Source organism: Trematomus bernacchii, unplaced genomic scaffold (assembly GCF_902827165.1).
Source record: "Trematomus bernacchii unplaced genomic scaffold, fTreBer1.1, whole genome shotgun sequence".
In the NCBI taxonomy this organism is placed as follows: Eukaryota; Metazoa; Chordata; class Actinopteri; order Perciformes; family Nototheniidae; genus Trematomus; species Trematomus bernacchii.
Window position 1 is genome coordinate 840073 of NW_022987784.1, and position 22476 is coordinate 862548.

General features: G+C 41.4%; 1 protein-coding gene across 1 annotated transcript in view; it reads left to right on the forward strand.

Annotated features, from left to right (window-relative positions):
• The first annotated feature begins 5006 nt into the window (after positions 1-5006).
• Positions 5007-22476, forward strand: part of pparab (peroxisome proliferator-activated receptor alpha b) — a 35145-nt gene continuing 17675 nt past the window's right edge. Inside the window, exons 1-2 of the mRNA XM_034149451.1 lie at positions 5007-5257; positions 21197-21445. Of these exons, the coding sequence (XP_034005342.1) occupies positions 21238-21445 (208 nt within the window). The 5' untranslated portion in view covers positions 5007-5257; positions 21197-21237. The remainder of the gene's footprint in view (positions 5258-21196; positions 21446-22476) is intronic.

The window sequence follows — 22476 nt, forward strand, 5'->3', positions numbered from 1 at the left end:
ATATCAAGGTCATACTGGAGGGTTGTCATTCACAGTGAGAGCCTCACACATTCCTCAATATTCACTCTACAGTCACAGAAACTGTATTAACATGCTGCAAGTATCAAGAAACAAAATTCCACGGTGCATATTTCAAAAGCACACATTTCTGGCTTGACTTTGCTTGTCATGGTATCACAAATATCAGTCATACCAAACCAGATTAGGTAGTTACACATTCACCAAATGTCTGCGACACAGAGTGATGTGACTGCAGCACAGAGAGGTGACATAGCAGCGTGGGAAACAACATCCACCACTGTACTGTGTCCCATGTGTCTAGACCAGGGTTGGATGTATTTGTATGTGGGCTACACCCACTGTGTGACTGTCCCCCTCCAGCCACCATATTGAATTGATTTGAGCCTTGGCCCTGGTGATGGAGCAAAGTGAGCTGCATACTAAGCCTGATGAGACAATGGCTCTGTGTGCATCCTGTGGTTGCTTCTCTAAAGGCCGTGCTCCATCCTTCATCTCCTCCCGCTTCACCAAAAAATGCTTCGACCACTTCGCTGGGATTTCCTTTTCCTATGAGAAAAAGAAATAATAAAAAGCTTTCGATCAGCCGACTGAAACATATGAGTCAGAATTCAATAATATGCTTTTGTTTTATCCAAAGTTGCCAGGAATTCAACAAGAGTAACACTCACAGGCTTCATATGATGTCATGGCTGTATAAATGGAATAGTGTTATTGATCGGATGTAAGTGGATAGGATTTAAGGCTCTGTGGGCAGACCCTCGAATAAACCACTGAGCAGAGTGCATTTGCTGAAATGAAGAAAAGCTAAGCCTGTATCAAAACAGATCCACTCAACAATAATCTGTGCCACGTGATTATGAAATGTAATATCAGTCTGAAATAAAGGACAAGGAAATTAAATCTTTTGTCAAACTTGCAATATTTGTTCCGTATTCATATTGAGATTTTCTGCATATATAAACTTACAATTTGTATATAGAGTTCACCCATATAACTCAAATTGCCAGGCCTCACTAATTTATAGATGGGTCAAAAGCGCCACCTAGTGGATGCTCACTTTATATTCTACACTATTCGCATGTTGTTCACCTACGTGACATTTCTTTTCTCTAAATTGAAATTATATTATCATGACATTGTTCAACGAAAAACCAGAGAACAATGCCGATCACAATAACATATAAACCAAGGTGATATCATCAAATGTCTTGTTTAACAGTCCAAACTCCAAACATGTTACATTTACTATAATCCAAGAGCATTATTTAAAAGTAATACATTCTTAACTTTGATAACCCCAAACCATTTCATTTCGAGGAATAATACTTACAAAAATACGTTTACAATGAATCATTGATCAATATAGTTGCAGGTTATTTTTATGTCATCAACAAACTGATGTTTTGAAGAATCATTGCAGCTGTATGAAAGTGTGTATCCGTCCATAATCCAGTATGATGCTCTCCCAGAGGTTTCTACTATTTGATTTCCCCCCCCATGAAATGACCAAGAGTCCAGGGACAGAGGGTGTTCAAACATTGGGATTTTATTGTAATAAAAAACATGCGGAAAAATAAAATATTAATAAATAGTTTGAACTATTTTGTTGTATTAAACTAAAGTGTCCATATAAAGCTTAGACTGACTTAGATTTAGGCTGCTTCTTGAATGAAACTATAAAATCGTGCGCCAAAGTGAAGTTCCCTACTGCTGCAGCTTCTGGACAGCAGGTGGCAGCAGAGATCCAGCTGCTGTTAACTCTCAACATTGACCCACTTACTGTCCTTCAGTTGGTCATATTAACCCCTGTCAAATAAAGTTTAGATAGTTCCCAAATGCCTCAAACGTATTCTATAAAAAGCTATATTCCTATATATGATTGGAAACATGAAGGATTGCTATGCTCAAGTTAGGTTTGACCCAATTTGGCTAAATTCCAGTTGAATGTCATACACTATTGATGTGAATTCATGCCTTTACCATAGGATAATGCATATAAACACTGGCAATATCATATTTCCATTATTGTTGCAACAGTTTAAAAAACAGGCAAATCCAATATGTTAATCTGCACAGTAAGTGTTCCCCAAAGATGTCATTTAAAAGACTGGTGCCATTTCATAACCATAAACTACTTCATCAAGCTTTTGCTCTTTCATGGTCTGTTTTATTGCAGCCAGGTTCAGTTCAAGGACAGACATGTTGTAAACGAATGTGGCAGTTGTCATTATTTTATCTAGATGTGGAAAGCATTCTCCTTTTATTGGGAAACCAGCTGCTGTCCAGACAGAATGTCTTGACCGTAACCATTACTGCGGACTCTTCAGTCGTGTTGCAACGAGCCGTAGTTCCTCAGTCTAAAGTTTCTCCATGTCCTCCTCGCATGGAGAAATCACCATCAGCCGAGGAGGGACTCAGTGCACTGCAGCATTGATTGATTTGATATTCAAGGTAGTGCTGCTTAGTTTACCCTGATGATCTGGTAGCAGTTACAAGTTACTATACTGCACTGGTTAAGTATAAATTATAAATAAGTTAATTTACTTACATCCTTTAGTTAAGGCCTACAGTTTTGAGGAACTCATAATTGTGATATTGTGCTAATATCACAATTAATCTTCCCCGATTCATTATACTTCACTACAGTTATTTGACAATTAGTCATTTTCATGCAATATGGATGTGTCAGGGAAGCAAGTAAGTATTGTACTAAAGAACCAGTTCAGTACTATTGTAAAGAAATTTAAAAAAACACTGAAAAAGGCCTGAATATTTGGGTGTAGTTTTGCTGCAAACAGTTAAGAGGGGAATATTGTACTTTACAAGTGAAGATTTTTGATGCAAAACAGATGACAAGCTTAGAAAGTATCTTTATTATTTGGATCAGCTTCACTTCAACCAACTACAGCATTAAAGTATCAGATAAGACAAGAATAACATTTCAAATAAATGTATTTTTTATATTGTGGTAATTCTTCTTTTATTTAAGAAAAGGCTCTGAATGCTTTCACCATCATGTAAGTACTGAGTGTGCCTGGAGGTCATGGTGGGCTCCACTGTGCTCAAAGGACCCGTATAGAGAAGAAGAGGTCTCAATGGGACGTTCCTGGCTAAATAAAGGATAAATAAATAAAAATACAGAACAGCCAGTATCTGTTTCCAGGCCTTGTGCCAAGCAGGAGAGTGACGCCCATTTCTGTGCCAGAGACGTGGACGGACTGTGATGGGGAGCCGGGACAGGGAGCTGGATGAGGAAACAAGAGAGCAGAGAGATGCAATCTGCACACGGGGTCGCACACTCAGCATCTGGCACCAGCGCAGAATCGGAGCTCCTCCATTAATGGGCAGTTTATTGCAACAGTTTGACTGGAAAATCTCACAACTTGGCCTGCTGTCAGAGTGGGATATGATGTGTTCTCCAGCTGCCATGTGGATCCCGTAAAAGTGCATGGATCTTTCTTGTGCACCATAATATTATTTTATATAAAACAATTCATACACATCAGCAAGTCAATGTGTTTTACTTGTAAGCTGATCAAATTATCATAACTGCTACCAAAGCATCTGGAAAGGGTTCCTTATGCTCACATTTGAGAGGTTTGTGTGATCCCCAGAAATGCGTGTCTACTTCTCCAGTTTTGACATGACAAGGCATGTAAAGGCTACAAGCAAAATATGGGAAAGTTTGACCACATTCAAACATGTTTTGCTTGTTACTGCCGTTGCATGTTCGTGGTGTACAGGGTGATTTACAGCACAGTTGGACACTAGAAGGCTTTTCCACATTGATCATGTGAGGTGGAACGTTTCTCTGTTTACTTTATATCACTGACTTTGTGACATTGTGTAAATGTTGGTCCAAAATGCAACAGACAGAAATGTTCAACCTCCATTGCACATATGGGCCTTCTGGGCCTGGACTTTTACTTAAGTACATTATTTGAGTATCGCTTCAACCTTTTCATTATTGTACCCCCTTGCCTTTACTTAAAAGTATATTATTTTGTTCATCCTCCTAGCTTTGTTGTCTACGTTTAGATTTGTCCATAATGTGTGCATCCTCCCCTACATGTATGAGAGTAGGAATCAAACTCCTTACTCACTAATTGTTAAGCAAGACACATACAATTTTTCATTCATTCATTTCATTTCAATCTTTATTTCGAACAGATTAAAAAAAATAACAAATAAAAAATAACAAATGTGAAAAACAGAATACCGTATTGTTAAAATACAGTATTTATCCACATTCATGATAATATTTATATATTCAACAAAAAAAGTCTTCATATTAATAATAATAATTGTCCGAAAGGGAGTAGGAGGAAGCAAATGCTTATTAATTCCCACCCCTTACTTGATCAATGATTGTCCTTTAAGTCATTATGCAAGTTATTCCTACTTACATTTACATTTATAAATTTAACTTTTTTAAAGGATGTTTTAATAGACTACTGTGAATTATGAACTTTCTTTATCTAATTTAGCATTTCACAGTCTAAATGCAACATAATTGTCAGTAACTAGCCTACCTGTTTCATGCATATAACTACTTTTTTATGAATTAGCTTCTTTTTCTTTTTATGTTCAGTACATGTTTTTTTTAATCAAAACTATGTTGCATTCAAGTTGCATTGAACTGCATTGAATTGAGAGCAAGAGAGAAGGAAACACTTGTGTGACCCGCGGAGGCATGAGGAGGTCAGTGGCAGGGGCATCCAATGTTGCAAGCCTGAATTCATTCAGTTTAATATCATTATATTGGACTTCACATTCACATACTAAACGATTATCACTCAAATAATCTATTTCTGCAATCAGTACATTTCTGTTTTATTTGCTGGTATTTGTTCATGCACTCACTGACCGCGTGTTGAGCACGTTGCTCCCCCTGTCCCTGCTGTCACCATCCATGGTTAGGGGGCGTCCGAGTCTCAGGAGAAACTGCTGCCTTCTCTCCATTCGCTGAAACCATAGGTGTGTCAGGGGGGTGTGCGCCCTGTCTCCTCCAGCTGTCAGTCATGACGCCACTTCCTGCGGGTGGTAGGTCCATGGAGCTGCTTTGTATGGACATGGTGGGGGATTTTTGACAGCGGCAGCGCTGCTGGGAAACAAACAAGGGGTCGGGGACTATTTTTTCCCTCCTCGATCCTCTCTCGATCTCGCGCAGAATACTTCTCAACCCAGCGAGATTTCTGAGGATATGTCGGCTTGGAAGTGGGCTGTCTTTTGAAAGGTAGATGTCTTGATTTTGGCATTTTATCCAGAGAAATACACCCGCCTGCAGAAGCTGAGAGACTGTAGCCTATGTGAGGGAATTTGGTTCCATGTGCAGAGATGGTTGCAGCCCAAAAAGCAGCATGTTCTCCAGTTTTAGTTTGTGCACTTTCAAGACTAAAACTATCCCAAGATTGTTTACAGGCAACTGGGGAACATTGATCAATTCTTCCTGTGATTATAAGACTGTTGTTATTGTGGAGAGGCATTCAGTTTGCACGCCTGCGCAGCAAAAGTGGCGTTTGAGCATGGATAGTGAACACCTCTATTCATTAGTAAGCCACGCATTAAACACAAAGGCTATTATTGGGTTGTTTGTGCGCACTGTTGCTCTAACGGCTATAAAGAAACAGTTAGTTTGCTTGTTATTGAGGCCTCTGGTCAGCATACATGTGTGGTGTAGGCCGACTGTTGACAGTGACAATAATGTCAAAAGGTCAATGCTGTGTGATTCACAAGTGAGCGTCAACACTTGACCCTGGCCTGGATCACTGGTGGTGCTTTTATTGCTAGGAGCACCTGCATAACCCCCGCATAAAATCTGATGGCTTCTTAATGTAGTGTGTTTACAACGTGTGTCAAGGTGCTCAAATTTAGAGATGGAGTTTGGGACCTGTTTTCTAGTTTAAAATATGTATTACATGAAGAAAATGTGACAGGAAATGGGGGGAGACAAACAGAGTGTCATCCAACATGTTCCCCAGCTGGACTTGAACCAGGCTTTCAGGACATACTTATAATATTGACTGGAAATTATAGATTCTTATGATAGCATATGATTGGGGATTCATGATTTGCAGCAGACTGTAAAGTGTTAGATAGACGAATAGGCAAAGCAGCGGTTAATAAGTAGCTTCAGGTGCTGTGAAGTTAATGCTAGAATAACACAGAAACATCTTTCCACATCTCAGTGACTCCTCTCCTTGTGTGAACTGTGAACATTCATATCTAACAGAAGTGGTTCTCAAGAACTCAGTTACAATATTATTAATTTACCAATGCCTGAAAAATGAAACTGTAGTTGTTAACCATGTGCTTACTTAAGTTCAGAGCTCTACACAGTCGGAAACACAGCCTCATATTCAGATAACTTGATTTGCGACATTGTGTGAACCTTGTCTGACAATCTGTAGCTCGACTGATAACACAGTCTGTCTTTGAGGTGTGACAAATGTGAAATGTGAGCCAAATCCTGCTGTACCTGTGACGTCCCAACAATATTAAGGTATGCAGCCTTTCTTTCCCGTACGTAGCAGGGTTTAATTTAAGTTGTTTACCTTTTTACCTGTCCTTTCTTATGCTTTATGTTGAATTGCCTGATATGGTGCGAAGTTAAAGCCCTTGCTGTGCACTAAAAAGCAACTTCCAACTTTTCTTAAATAATTTGATCTTTTGTTTTGAGTATAATATGACATTGGGGCTGAACCACAGCGACTCGTGGTGAAAGTTTGTTTACTTTTTTAAATGAACATGTACATTTAGTTAAGATTGGAAAGTTGCATGTTGAGGTTTAGCTCGTTATTGCCATGTTTTCTAAACTTGAGAGTTTGCAGGTGATCTGAAGACTTAAAACTCAGTCCTGCATGCACCGGACCTTTACCCCCCCCTTACTTGCTAATCCTTAAAGCCAGTTTTCACATTGACGTGACGTTTACCTGGTGGTCAAAGTTCAAAGGTCTAGCCTCAGAACCACCTTATCATTCTGGTGAGTGTGGTTAGAAATGCATTAGTTATGGCGTTATGTTTGACAGTTCTTTTTATAGTGACAGTTCTTTTTATTTGTGTCTGTTCACCCAGAAAAACGAATTGAAAACATCATTTTTTTTCTCTTTAGACTTAGGAGTAAATCACTTCCAGAAATGTTCCAAGAGATAAAATCTAAATATGCACCGAACCCTGATCAAATAGTAATAGCAAATATCGTCCGTGTGGGTGGAGTCACAAAATCAAGGCAATCAGATAGTGTCATTCAAAAATGAAGAATATTTAAATAAACCTTTTTTATGTTTTTTGCAAACACAGTGGATATTTCCACCAATGCTTTCCCCCACAGATTCCACTAGACTAGGAGGATTTGGATCTTACCTGCTCTATCTGCAGAACCTTATTTTACTTGCAAGTGGGAATGTTTTTTTCTGAAGGTGTGGTGAGTCGTTTGGTGCTTGTAAATCATCGTCAAGCTTCGCTGTTGTAATCAGTGGCACACAATGCTTTAAAGATAACGTTATCTCTCATGCACAATGCATGCAAAATGACTTTAGCAACAAACTGTCTGCCCATGCTCTAACAATGCATGGGCAGAGATCCCGTTCCCCTTTGAGTCAGACTTACGGGAAATATCCATGCTGTTTTCTCTAGTTTCTGTCCAACTCTTCTCCTGCATGTTGACAGTTGTGTCTGCAGGAACCTGACACCTGTAATCAGTGTTCCGCCTGGGTGCATTCACAGCCTGGAGTGACAGACTTTTAGAAGCAGAAACAAGTTCAGAGTTTTCCCCCTTCAGCTCCTCAAACAGGACTTTCAAGTTCTGTCTTCAAGTGCTGAGTCTCAAGAGTTCATCATGCATCTCTGTTGCGGGTCCACACAGAGATGTGTTGTAAATATGATTAGCAACAAGAATAATGTTCCACAGACCTATTTTTCAAGAGTCTGGGTCACCACCTGCAATATGTATTCGGTATAGTTTTAAGAGCATGTGTAAGACAAGTAACTGTCATCGAAATCTGACATTTGCTACAGTATGTGTGCATTTGAGAGTGTAATTGCAAAAAGCCTCTTCCACCGATTTTAAACACTCAACACACAAGTTTTACACTGCCTTGTTATCGAATGTTTAGGTTCATTGGCGATTTTGTTATTCCTCATCTGTCAAAGCAACCCCCCCCAAAAAAGAAAATATACAGGTTTTAAGTGTTTCCCAAACGCAGTTAGACACGAATGTGTTTACAGCTGCTCCAGATGGCTGCACTCGAAGAATGGAAATCACATCATGGTGAGACGAGATGCAATATTTTCTGAATCTCAACGCCTACAGTATCAACGAAAAATCATGGAAAGTATCATGGAAAATCGGATGTTTCTTAAACTGCTTTAGGACCAAGAATAGTATGGGCTCAGAACAGTCTCATAATACACACATGCACACAGAAGGATTCACACTTGTATTTCATGATCCGCAAAATAATTCACACTTGTATTATGATCCGCAAAAGGAGTCACACTTGTATTTCCGGATCCACACTTGTGTTTTTCAATGCAAACACACAAATATGTTCCGTTTCATATACATGTAAATAAAATCAAAATACAGAAAAAAGTTTTACATATGTATTTTTGATCCTCACATATTTGTTTTCCGTTTAAAACCGCTGCACCTGCAAACACAAACCGCTTTCTGTGCATGGATTGCTGTGCATTCGTGTTTGGGTTTTTTGAGACTCCCCTGATGGTCACCCGATTCGTACTTGTAATTTTTTCTATCTATAGCCAATCAGATGTCTCCTCCATTCTAAGCCAATCACATGAGTGCGCCCCCACGAGGGTATGATTTATTGATTTCTTGCATTCATGACGTAGCGCTTCATGTACGCATTTTGCGCTGTCCGGAGCTGACAGGTCCATGGAGCCTGCCTGCAGGCGCTAATCTCAGGACACCTCCACTCTCAGTACTTTGCCACTTTCCGAACAGGAAATGCACGCAAATACAATCTTTTATATTATTAAGGTACAGCGCCACTTTCCGAACCATTAATGAATGCTTGTGTACACAAAAACGGCAGGCAAAACCGTTTTAAATGTGTGTTTCCTGTATGGCGAATACAGCTGCTTTATTTATGTCTGTATGAACTTGTTGTGAGTGTGGAGGGAGCAGCTACAGGTTAGCTTAGCCTAATCGATCAGTGGCCTGTACTACGAAGCCAGTTCTACAGACCCTGGATATCTCTGAGTTATCTGGCTTAACTAACCCTAACAAGCGAGAACCCGCTAAGGCGCTAAGCGGTCCTACGACCATACTTGCCGACATTGAGACCTCAGAAATTGGGAGCATTTCAAGCTGTTAGCGCCGGAGCCTCGCAGCGGGGAAACAGACTTTTAAAGATGAAAAGAACATCTACACATGCTTATTGTAGTTGTAAGTGCAATGCCTTGCTGCCTGTAGCACCATCCTTGATGGAGCATATGTGTGGGCTGGACCTGTATTTTACAGGAAAGGAGTGAGCAGAGGGTAGAGTTGTCCATTCTTGTTCTGTTTTCTGTGACTATCTTCCTCACCATGCTGAACACCCTCTCAGACTTTCAGTTGCGCGCGCTACTAAAGAGACGCGCTACCATGGAAACCAAACAATGGTGTGCCTGTATTAAAGTCCTAGTGGAAACAGTCGTGAGTCAATCTGATTTTGTCAGAAATCGGGAGAAATGCGGGAGAAATATGACCCCGGGAGGAAACCGGGAGAGGGCAATGAAATCGGGAGCTTTGGCAAGTATGCCTACGACGCTGGTTATCAACTCGGTAAATCAACCCAGGGTTTCTCTGTCCGGCCGAGAGCGCGTTCACGTGAAAGGGATGGGGTGAGCAACATTTGACCAATCACAAACATGGACAAGCGTACTGACAGCGCAGCATCATACTTCATGAATGAAAAGTAAACTATAATAGACAAATATGAAGAAGTTAAACTTTAAACATCCATGACTTAAACACTTAATCCAGGATAAAGCAACATAGCTGGACCTGCAAGGTGAATACAGAACAACTGGTACAAAAAAACGACCGAGTGTTTGAATGCGTACATTAACAGGTTTATGATATCTGCGATCATCTAAGACACGAGTGGATCTGACTTTAATTACCTTTGATTCAAGTGTTTCGTCAACTTAATGTGTTGTTTAAAATAACACTTCGGCATACTGTAGGTATGTGACTATAAGTATTATATAATTACAAAATAAAATCGCCACTCTCAGTTCAGCGCCACTTTCCGAACAGGAAATGCAGGCAAATACAATATTTGATATTGTTATTATTATTATTAATAATAATATATATATAAATAAAGAGTAAAGACATCGTGTATTTTAGTTACACCCGTTATTGATTAATTTAGTCAACATTGGACCTTGACACCGTCCACATAGCTATAGTGAAATAATATAATCGAAAACATTAAGCCTCTTTGATTTAATAATCGGAGCTGAAACCTCTCTGCCATCTCATATAAAGCCCCGGACACACCAAGCCGATTTTGGCCGTTGACGATGAGCGTCCTGTCGCCCTACTCAGATTGGTGTGTCTCGCACCGTCGTGTCTTTTCGGCCGTGCCCACACCTTTTTTGGCCGAAAACCTACCAATCGGCCAAAGGCTGTCGGTCAAATAAATCACTCTGAGCGAATGAGAAGCGAAACGGAAGTGAGGGACCCAAACAAATGATTAAGAAGGCAAATCTGAGATTTCATTTAACTCCAGCTCTCGACACAGGTTCGGGAAAGCCCCATGAGCTTCTCGCTGTAGAGTGAAAATGGAACGCACACGCTATTTGTTGTTTGTTTATATCACGCAGTCTGTTCTTCTTCTCTCTGTGTATCACGCAGTCCGTCTTCCGGTTGTTGCCTCTTTTGAATGACGAATACACACTACCGCCGCCTGCTGGTAAGGAGAGTTATTGCCACTCACGCATGCGCAGTGCGTACGTGCTACTTGGCCGTCGGCTGAAGTCTTTGCGGTGTGTTCCAGTGCGACTGTTGGCCAAGACGCAGGAGACGTGAGGCGACACAACAGTCGGGTCCGTCTGTGTGAGTTCTTTGGTGTCAGCTTGGGGTGTCCCTACCTTAACACACACTAAAAATAAAGACGACTATACTACGGTCCTTCGGTCCTGAGATTAGCGCCTGCAGGCAGGCTCCATGGACCTGTCATCTCCGGACAGCGCAAAATGCGTACATGAAGTGCTACGTCATGAACGCAAGAAATCATACCCTCGTGGGGGCGCGCTCATGTGATTGGCTTAGAATGGAGGAGACATCTGATTGGCTATAGATAGAAAAAATTACAAGTACGAATCGGTTGACCGTCAGGGGAGTCTCAAAAAACCCACACACGAATGCACAGCGATCCATGCACAGAAAGCGGTTTGTGTTTGCAGGTGCAGCGGTTTTAAACGGAAAACAAATGTGTGAGGATCAAAAATACATATGTAAAACCTTTTTCTGTATTTTGATTTTATTTACATGTATATGAAACGGAACACATTTGTGTGTGCATTGAAAAACACAAGTGTGGATCCGGAAATACAAGTGTGAATCCTTTTGCGGATCATAAAATACAAGTGTGAATCCTTCTGTGTGCATGTGTGTATTATGAGACTGTTCTGAGCCCATAGAATAGTCCTTACAAAATGCAACCTCCTCATTTGTGTAATTGATGCCACTTATACCATAATGCAATGCAAAAATGGGTCTCAGTCAAACTAATGCACACACATTGGTGTAGTTGACTATGTAGTTATTCAAGTTATTCTTCTTTTCACTTCACAGTCATTGAGATCTAAATATCTAAATATTTAGCACTGTGATGAGTTGTAGAATCCCTCAGCTGAGCAGTGTTTTGCCATCTTATAAACCCTCAAACTCATGAATATGTTATTTAAACTGAACTTCCTGGGTCATATTTCACCTTCTTTGTTGGTACCTGTAGTAACACACCCACTCCATGCAACTCAGTGTTTGTACACCGTGCTATTTTCAGTCCAAGCGTGGTCTTTGCGGCTGTTTGTCGTCACTCGTAAGTAGGGATGTTCCGATCACCTTTTTTTGCTCCCGATCCGATTCCGATCATTTGATTTTGACAATCTGCCGATACCGATTTTTCCCGATCCGATCTTTATGCAATGCATTAAGAGAAAAAAAGGTAACAGATAACGGCTGGTCATCCAACGCGATGAATTCAGCTATCTTGGCTGTTATTTTTTTGGCCTTTTCACTGTTCTGGGGTAGTTTCTCTTTCCTTTTGAAAGTCTCTGAAAGTGTCGGTTGTTTCAGTGCCGTTACCTGAATGGCCGCTGTGTACTCGTCGTGTTATTGTTGGTGTTTGTATTAGATTGGTCATGTTGAACGTAGCTCTGTTCTTTCCACCACGCGGAACCTCCGCCTTGCAAACATTGCATCTGGCTGTTACACTGCCTTCGCTTTCAATTTTATAATACTTCCAAACTCCTGACATTTTCTCTGTCCCGACTCCCGAGTCACCAGCTGAACGTAGCCTCTCGTTAGCTTACTGCTACGATTAGACACTGCGCCCTGCCCACTCTGTTGCCAGATTTGAGAGAAATAAGCAACCAGGTCTATGAAAACAAGCCCAAAAGAAGCAACACATACATGATGTTGTGTAATTTTAAACCAAAACTAAGGCCTCAGGATGACTTTAAGACGTGAACATGGTCATTTTTGTTTTGTAACATTAAATAAAATGTATAAAGATATTTTATAAAAAAAAAAAAATAAAAAAAAAGTTCCCGATCCCCAATTTTTTCAAAATCACGTGATCGGCTCCGATCCCCGATCACGTGATCGGATCGGGACATCCCTACTCGTAAGTCCTGTTTGTCTTGCTCCTTGTGTCCTCTATCGCCCTGCTTCGACCTTCCTCTGAGCCCGGTCTATTCCCCTCTGATCCTTCCTTAGGAATAAAGTCCTTCTGGGCTGAATGGGATTGAACCCCTCCAGCCAGACTTACAGTAAGCAGCTCTGGACCGAGATTGACTGTGGAGGGATGCTGTATGTAAGCTCAGTGTGTGGGGACTGCACAGGAGGAATTTATCAGTCTCTTGAAAAAAGTACATCATCCTTTTTGTCACCTCCAATCCAGGGTTTTTTAAACTTCTTATGTGAGACTCATATCTCTGAAACATCCTGTTTTTCCAAGACCAACTCATTGTCGAAAGACATGTTTACTCTTTTGTCAATTTGAAATGCAGTCAATGGCTTCTGATCCTGATCCCTTGTGAGCCACGGCCTATAGAAATCCTCATCAATGACCCATCCAGGGTTTTATCTACTCTCCCGCTCTTATTCTATTATCTACTAGATCTACTAGATCTACTCTCCCTATTCTTATTCTATGTATTCTATTACCGCTGAAGCCCACTCTCTTTCAGCTCTTCTCATAAGCCAAGACAGAAATGCGTTCATTGGTTTTAACGTCATCTTATGTCAGTTTTGTTTGTTTTGTGTATCAGAGACCTTTGACATTTGCATGGAAATTGACAGTGTTAATTAACAAAAAACACACAGAGATGTTAAGGAAAATGTTTTCTACAAGACACAACCTAACCATCAGCTAATATTTTTGTATATTGGGTATTTTCATTAGGTGATGGCGAAGTGAGTGCAGGCAAAATACTGAATAAATCAATAAGCCCTTGGAAAACCAGCATCTTCTGCCTACTTGCTGCATGTAGGAAGCCAAAATCAAATGTTTCATGTTTTGTAATGCTCAGTGATATCACTACAGAAGCAAATCAGAGTTGTTTGACCATGAGGCCTGTGTGGCGCATGCCTCCCCTCAAACACGTAGCTGGTTTGGCAGCCAGAAAAGGGGAACTCAGGACTCCAGTGTCATGCTGGAAAATGTAATAAGATACACACAGCTGTCTGCACAGAGATACATGTATTCCAACATCATGTTGTTCTCATCTCACTTGGTGATTTCTGCACTCTGACACTCCCCTTTATATTGTTTGCCAGTAATGCAGAAACTCCCCTAAAACATTTTCTGGAAAGTTCTTGAGCCAACCCAGTGCAAAGATGATTTAAGGTGAAGCTGAAGGGTTGAAGACTGCTCTTTCTGATGCCTTATTAGAGTAGAGCTGCTGGTAGTGAGTATTTTTTTTAAGTCTTTAGATTGTTTGATACATTTTTTCTTCTCTAACATTTTAGGAAATGCAAAGAAAAGCCCATCAAAAGTAGTGATTTGAAATCTTTAAGTTGATTCTTTTGACCACTCAACAATCCAAAACCCATATGTATGAAATGAACTACAGTATAAAGCCAGAACTAGCTGAAGTTTAGCATTTGACTCGTAATTTCAGCCTCAATTTATAAGATGTGTTATTCCTGCACATGATAGCATCATGTTAAGAATTTAAATTGTCCCTGTAATGTTGTAGCACGTGTACTCTCCTCTTAAACAAAGCCTCAGCATGTACAATGTTTGATATGTCTTGGCTGCGCTCCGCTCGTGGTCAGTCAAAGTTCAGAGGCCTTCAGACTGATCTTTGTCTTCTGATGTCCACTAGGACAAGGGGGTCAAAGGGGTCGATGGTGTTGTTATTTGACAGAGTTGGTAGAACAGCACATGCAGGCTCTCTTGAACATTCCCTTCTCTTTGGCATCAGTCGTGGTATGTCAATTGTGCTGGTGGAATATTTGTATTTGTAGATGACAATGTGCTCCCAAATAATGAGTCTGTACTAATGTGGTGAGTGATATTCAAATATTGCCTGTCTGTTTTCAAGCCTACAAACGTTTGAACCCTAGAATTACTCTTTATAATTGTTAACAACCATATTTAAATAAGGTATGAGTACAAAGCATTTTACATATGTATTGCATCAGCAGAAATGGCTAAATACTGTAATCTTCTTAGATGTTTGTACAATATTGTACAGCTCTGCTATCCAGTTGCTGCTTGTCAGTACATGAAAATAGGCGGTGAAAATACAGATGTATGAAACCCAATTAAACCAATTATGGCAAAACAGGTTATAAGTGCACTTGATTGTGTTGGCCCAGTGTAATAAATGTAACTGTCACTTATTACCCAAGCCCTACATCTGTCAAGTGGAAAAAAAGTATCTGTAAAAGATTGCAGCAGTTTATCCCTTCTGACATTTACAGTTTGGATGAACTGCATGGAGGTTTTGAAATGGTGACCTTATTAATCCTTGCGCCTGATTTGGAAATAAGTGCAGAGTGGCAGCCAGCAGCCATCGCTTGGCACCGAATGGATGTGTTGCTTAAGGACAGCGTTGTTAGCGATTGGGCGAGCCTGCTGTTTATTCAGCTGTAACACACTGGGGTAGCTTGTTGCTGAACTGCAGGTCAAGGTCACATAGCAGCTGAGGACATTTCTCTATATGTCCTCACTGTTGCTGACACATCAGAATCAAAGCAGAGATCACACAGAATATAGTCTTATCAAGTTGATCAAATCCACTTTTTTGCAGACAAATATGTCCCATGCAATTACATTTACCATATGCTTTAAAAAGTAATTTGCTTCATTAAAGGTGGGGTAGGTAAGTTTGAGAAACCGGCTCGAGATACACTTTTTGTTATATTCCATGGAATGCTCTTAACATCCCGATAGCAATGAATATCTGAAGTGCTTTGACAAAAAATCCATAAAAAAATGTCATCTGTGGAAGCCGTAGTACTGTAAAAAGTACGACCAATCATTTTAGCCGGCCCGGCTAAAATAACTGGATGGCCGACCTGCCTGTCAGCCTTCCATCGGTGCACAGACTTATCTGGTGCCCTCATTGGTCATGTGCGCGTTCGTGTGTGTTGGAGGAGGGGCTCTATAAGGAAGTGGCAGATTTGTTCCGGCTGTGTATTTTCAAATTCCAGCGCACTCGAGCTGGTTTCTCCAAAATTACCTACTGTACCCCACCTTTAATGTCTTTCTCAATGCTTCAGCATGCAACCTATTGTCCTTCAGTGTTTAACAGGTTATCGGTAACTTATATTTATCTTATACTTATGGGGTCAAATGCTTAATACTGTATATTGGCAAAGTAAACAGCCATACATCTGTTGCAGACTCATGAGAAAGAAAACAGTTTGGAGATAATGGCAACTGGTCCAATTAAACATATTTTAAATAGTATTTAGAAACCCTGATCTGCCCAAACTAAACCTACGCCCAAATATTCAAGATATAAATCAAGTTCAGATGAAAGATGTAGCTTTGTTTGAGGTCAATGTACACATACACACACACACACACACACACACACACACACACACACACACACACACACACACACACACACACACACACACACACACACACACACACACACACAATGATGGGCTATAAAGAGCCATATGAAGGGTCAGGTGGTCACTGCACATCCTTTATTATAACATGATACGCGGACACATTGCACGTTCTGCAGGGTTTAATGGTGCGGATGGATGTCTGTCTTGTGAGTGTGTCTGAACATTTCCTTGTTATGAAACTGAACACGCTGTCAATGCAGAGGTCAAAATCCGCTTGGGCTTATGCAACTGACTCTGTGTTTATTATCATGCATACAATCATTTAGCAGGCAAGATTTCTGTGCTTCAGTAGCTTGAACAATCTGACATGGTTACAGTAAAAGAGTGTCTCTTTCCAACACATGTAATATTGCCAAAGCCAAATGCAGATTTCATTGTAAAAGTGATGCATTTGGCAACTAAAGATTGCTTTAAGTTTTGTATTACCAAATGAGAGAAAGGCAATAGGAGTCTGGAAATGTGGAAATAATACATCCACAAATATAAACCTTAGCATGTATTTGAATTCACTCATAACAATGATTTTGCCAACACAATAGTTTTTGACCTTTCAAGTCTAAAAATAGCAGATAAATTGGCTATAACTGCCATTGACCCTGAATAGACGGGTAAGTAACCTGATAGCATAACGGTTGACCTGTTAGCTATCACACGGCTCATCTGTCGCAGGCTGCAGCTAAAGTCCAATGTCTTCCCCTGTACTTAGCTCAATGTCCATAATGATAAGAGGGCGCCGGCCAGCGTATCAGCTCTGAGTGATAAGGGCTCCGTGGAGTGTTTACTCTACGGGATTGGTCCAGACTGAGCTCATAGAGAGAACTCTTCAAACAAATTGACAGGCGGAGCTGGCAGGTCAGCCCCATCAGACCATATTCCCGACCACCTTTAGAGCCCCTGGGGCCCTTCTTCTGACAGGCCTGCCAGCGCTCAGACCACAGGATGGGTGGATTAAACATTAACCTGTGTCTGCCTTTTCATATACACACACACACACACGCATACATGCACACACACTGAATGATCATACAAACTTGAGGAAAGAGCTGCGTGTCATGTTGACTAAAATTGCATCGAAAATGTCAAGTTTTTGGATGAGAAAGGTAGGGCAGCAGCATTTTATTTACCTAAGTTGTGATTGGGTTTTCATATTCTATAAACTATACTTACCAACTTTGTATTTAAAAAGCAAATAGTAAAGACTGGAGGCAGTACTACAGACAGACAGTTAGTATGCACACAGCTTATGCCTCCTCTGTCGCCTCTCTTTGCCAAGGTATGTTCTCCCGTACTTGAAAGGACTACTGTGATTTCAATAATGTTTATTTTCCACGCCTTGTTGAGACAAGCCCATACACACCTCTCATGTCTTAGTGTTCTGCCAGCTTTATCTGTGCTTTCTTGTCATCACACTCTCTGCCGAGCATTGTCCTTATCATGGATAAGATCCTTGATGGATTTGGAAAGCATATAAAGCTTAATTGGTTTCCTAAGAGACAAAAGTCCGTCATGGAGGCTGTGTTATAAAACTGGAGCAGATAACATGAAAATGCACTGCTTGGTGAGTTATAACTTCTGAGAGTGTGTTGCTCAAAGGTGCAGGGGATTTAAAGATCATTTTCTTGAAGATCTCAGACGGCTGTGTAAACTAGCGTCACGCTGTTCTGTGTCCTTGCCTGTTGAGAGTGTAGGAGGCCGTCTGTGCTCAGAGCCTGTTTTTCTGCCTCAGCTTAAGAGCAGCTTCACGGCCTGTCTTGTCTAATGTGGGTCTTCACTGCGATGGATGATCAAAACATGGGGGGCTGGGTGCACATGCTTAGCAACTGTGCAGAAATCCATCGGACAGTATGGATTATGTATGACCCACTCCTACATCCGGCCATGTGATTACTAGACTTGCTAATGTTCAAGTTCTATAATGGGGTTTATTGATTTTGATGATGAGATACTCATTTCCAATCGTTCTACGCTTTCTTTACGTGCCCGCCCTTTGCCGCCGATTTCAAAGCGTGATCCGTGTGTCGGCATTGCAGTGGCATTGTCATGACGACCTTGGTTAGTGGTCTTTTGTCATTGTAACCCCCCCGCTCACCCCCTTTTGGGCCCTAACTCCCGCCCCAAACGACACAAACACGTATGACCTTGCTCATCTTCCTCTCAGTGTGTGAGCAGGGTTGGTTGAGTGAACACAACAGAGGTCTTGACCTTAAAGACAAAGGCTTGCTGTTACCGTAGGAACTGTTGTTTCCTTCTCTCTCTATCTCACTAGCTCACTCTGTCTCTCTGATAAAGACCTTGTACTATAGCTAAACAGGCATTCCTCTCCAGCCTGTGTCTCTGTCTCAATCCACAAGACCTCCGCAGCTTGCAGCTAAGCAGATCTCTGTGTTGACTTTGTCTTTTTGTATGTTGGTGGCAAAACAACTTTGTACACTTTATAGCTGCTGGTAGGGGGTCATGAGTTCAGGGAAGGACTTGTGTCGTATGTTATTTGAATAGCAAGGCATGCATGCAGTTTGTGTTTTTGTAAGTCCAAATGTATCTCTTACCACTTGATCATACCGTTCCCTATGCAAATGGAGGTTAGGCAGACTGTAGCCAAGAAGCTTCTGTATTGTACTCTTGCAGCGCGGTTATGATGAGACAGTGCTGAATGAAGTGAGTGTACGTAACAGGATGTCCTCTAAGGGAAGTCCTGAGGGTCAGGAGCTAGAGGCTGAATGCTAAAGAGGTTTGCTTTAGAGCTAACACTGCCTCCATTCAGAATTCAAAGTGTATTGAGGAGTGAGTAGCTCAGTAAAGCGGTCTGCTCACATGCCAGGCTCCTTTTCATGTAGTGTTTTTGAACCGGTGGGAATCTTCATGTTCTTTACTATTAGATTCACTTTAGTTCACCCAGGCTGTGATGCTTGATGATTGTGGTACCTTTCCATATTTCTGGACCCTGTTTTGAACATGGAAAGGATAACTGGTTAAAAAAAAATGCTGCCTTTACCACTTGCTCTGTTGTCTTTTCCAAAGGCTCCAGCCCTTAGATATTAACATGTCGCATTTTTTAAATTCTTGACCTCCATGTGTCAGAACATGCATACCAAGATACCATCAAGTTCCCTTTTTAATATATTGCTAAAGCTGAAGTGTGCTAAAACATGTGTTTTCAGTTTAGCAGCAGCTACACTGACCACCTCTGCCATACAATAAACGACTACACTTTGCCTCTGAACAACTCAGAGTTGTTTTAGACAATGTGCTCCAAAGGATGGCCCACCATTTATCCATCTCCATCAATGTTATACAATGTGATAGAATTTGAGCCAGGTCTTGTTGCTGTGCTGTTATATTTATTACATGTTTGTCTATGTTTTAGTAATTGGTCTTGTTTGGTTATGCTAGCCATCTGCTAACTCTGGAAGTAGTATGGACCTTTGAGGGTTCTTCCTCCTTCTTGAAGGGTTTACATGTAAATGAGCTATACTGTACTTTCAACCATGCTTCAATATGATCTATACTTTATGTTGCTTCTTCATTGAATACCATTCACGTCTGTCTGTCATCAGATCGTTAAAATAGACTCAAGGGGAGCTCTGACGGCAGAAACATTTTAAGCATGCACACGGCCTCTCCTTTTAACAGCGTACTGTACATTGCACAGTGCGGGGTAAGTTAAGGTTAAACCAAAGGCAGTCATGTGCAGAGGTGTGGATTGGCTGAGAAAAACCAGCAGCTGCTCTCTGGTAGTGAAGGGCTATTGTATCTCATACCCGCACCCCCCACCTACTGTATAACCCCCACCTCCCCCTCGTTTGAAGTTCTTAGTGGGGCCTGATGGAAAGGGCTTACTGAAGATTGACCCACTTTACATGCAGATCTATGAAGTTCTTACGTGATGTAAGGTGCATTCCCTCTGCTAGTCTTGAGCTTAGCCAACATGATCCTCCCAGTTCCCACCTTGCAATTCAGCAAAATCTCATAAATGTACCGCAGAAGCCGTTCAGTCATATGTCTTCTAGCCTAGTGACCTACATTCATCCCTCCAAATGTCCGCGTGCACTCACCCTCTGTCTCTCTGTCCTCTGTCTTTCTCTTTCTGCAGTACTGAAAGGTGAACAAGGATAAGGTTACTGTATTTGGAGTTAATAGCTCAGGAGCAGAGAGGCCTGTGTTTGGTTATACGATACTCCGTGTCCTTCATTGCCCTACTGTCTGCTGATCCACTACAGTATATCAACATTCAGCACATGTTAGCGTGGATGGCTGCGGGTTGCATCGGCACTATTCATTTATTGTATATGCTGTGTTGATTCACATTTTGGGGAAAAAATACAATATTACTCTTTGGTGTTGATGATGGAAATCATTAGTTTTTAACCATGCTAGTGGCTCCAATGTATGGATGGCAATGGTCAGTTGGTCAACTGTTTTGATTTCTCAAATTCGGCCCACAGGATTTATCCCGACAACTTTGGTGGCCAACTTTTCAATTATCTAGTAAATGATCCCAACATCTATTCAATGGATTGGCAAAACAATTGGTAAAACCATTCATGGTTGCCAGATGATGTATCCTAATGGCCATTTACATCACTTTTGGTTTTTATTTGTCCGATAATTCAAACTTTGCCTTTATTTAAGTCTAGACTACCTGCATGTCACATGGGACATGCATTTTGTTCATCACTAGTTACCAAATGAGCATGCTAATACGCAAAACTATGATGGTAAACAATATCATGTTGATATTCTCATTGTTAGCATGGTAGTATGCAGACACCCAGTCTTTCATATCAACTCATTGACCTCTTTGTCTTCCCCCTCCACCCTCCACCCTCCCCTTGTCTCCAGTCTGATGAGTGAGAGTGCCGGCAGCCTGCTCCTCCACCGCGATGGTCGACATGGAGAGCCACTACCATCCCCCTTCCCCCCTGGAGGACTCGGTGCTGGGCAGCCCTCTCTGCGCCGATGACGACTTCCTGGGCGGCATGGAGGAGCTCCAGGACATCTCCCAGTCCATGGACAACGACCCCCTCAGCTCCTTTGATGTCCCCGAATACCAGTCCTCCAGCAATGGCTCTGAAGGTTCCACTGTTCTAGGTGAAGACTCATTATCATTTGAATTTAAGTGATTCCTTAAATTATTAATAATATGGTTTTCTGACAATGTGGCAGAGGTGTGGACTCGAGTCACATGACTTGGACTCGAGTCAGACTCGAGTCACCAATTTGATGACTTTGGACTCGACTTGACAAAATCACAAAACACTTGCGACTCGACTTGGACTTGAACACCAATGACTCGGGACTTGACTTGGACTTGAGCCTTCTGACTTGAGGTGACTTGATAATTAAATTCAGGGGTCTCCAACACGCCGATCGCGAGCTGCCGTTAGGAGAGCAGAATCTTCAGCCGCTGCAACTCTTGCTGAGAATCCATGCAGGCAGGGGCGGGACTTTATTTTGCTGAGCCACCATGCGGCCAATCATATGCGAGGACACACTAGCATCATACCATTATGTGAAAGAAGGGTGGGGGGCAGACGCTCCAAAGACAGCAGGTGTAGTGGTACAGGCCAGCTACAGAGCCACGGGGAGACGGGGAGCCGGATTTAAATGCAAGCACGTCGGAAAAAGTCAAGAAATTTGCGAAAAAACGAAAAAAGAAGCAGCATCTGGCTGCATGTCAATGATATTGGAGAAAGCAAAGCTGAGTGTAGGATTTGTAAAATGAAAATAACCTTCAGAGCAGGGGTTTTTTTTTGGTAACCACTCAGGATTTATTGTCAGAGGTGGGAGAAGTTCAGATCTTGTACTTGAGTAAAAGTACCAGAGTGTAGGAATACTCGGTTACAATAAAAGATCCTGCATTCAAAATGTTACAAGTAAAAGTAGAAAAGTATTATCATCAAAATATACTTAAAGTACCACCTGCAGAGGGATCTAGATTCAGGTGTTCTTTTCCCCATAGAGACGCCTCGCTGCACATTATCCCTTGCATAAAGATAGATTGTGGGTCCCAACATGTACACAGTGGAAATAAACATTCTGGTTACCTCAACATCAGCGCTCTTATGCATTGAACTCCTTCTGAATCAAACCGTCACGGTAGCCTTACCTTACTGATCCCT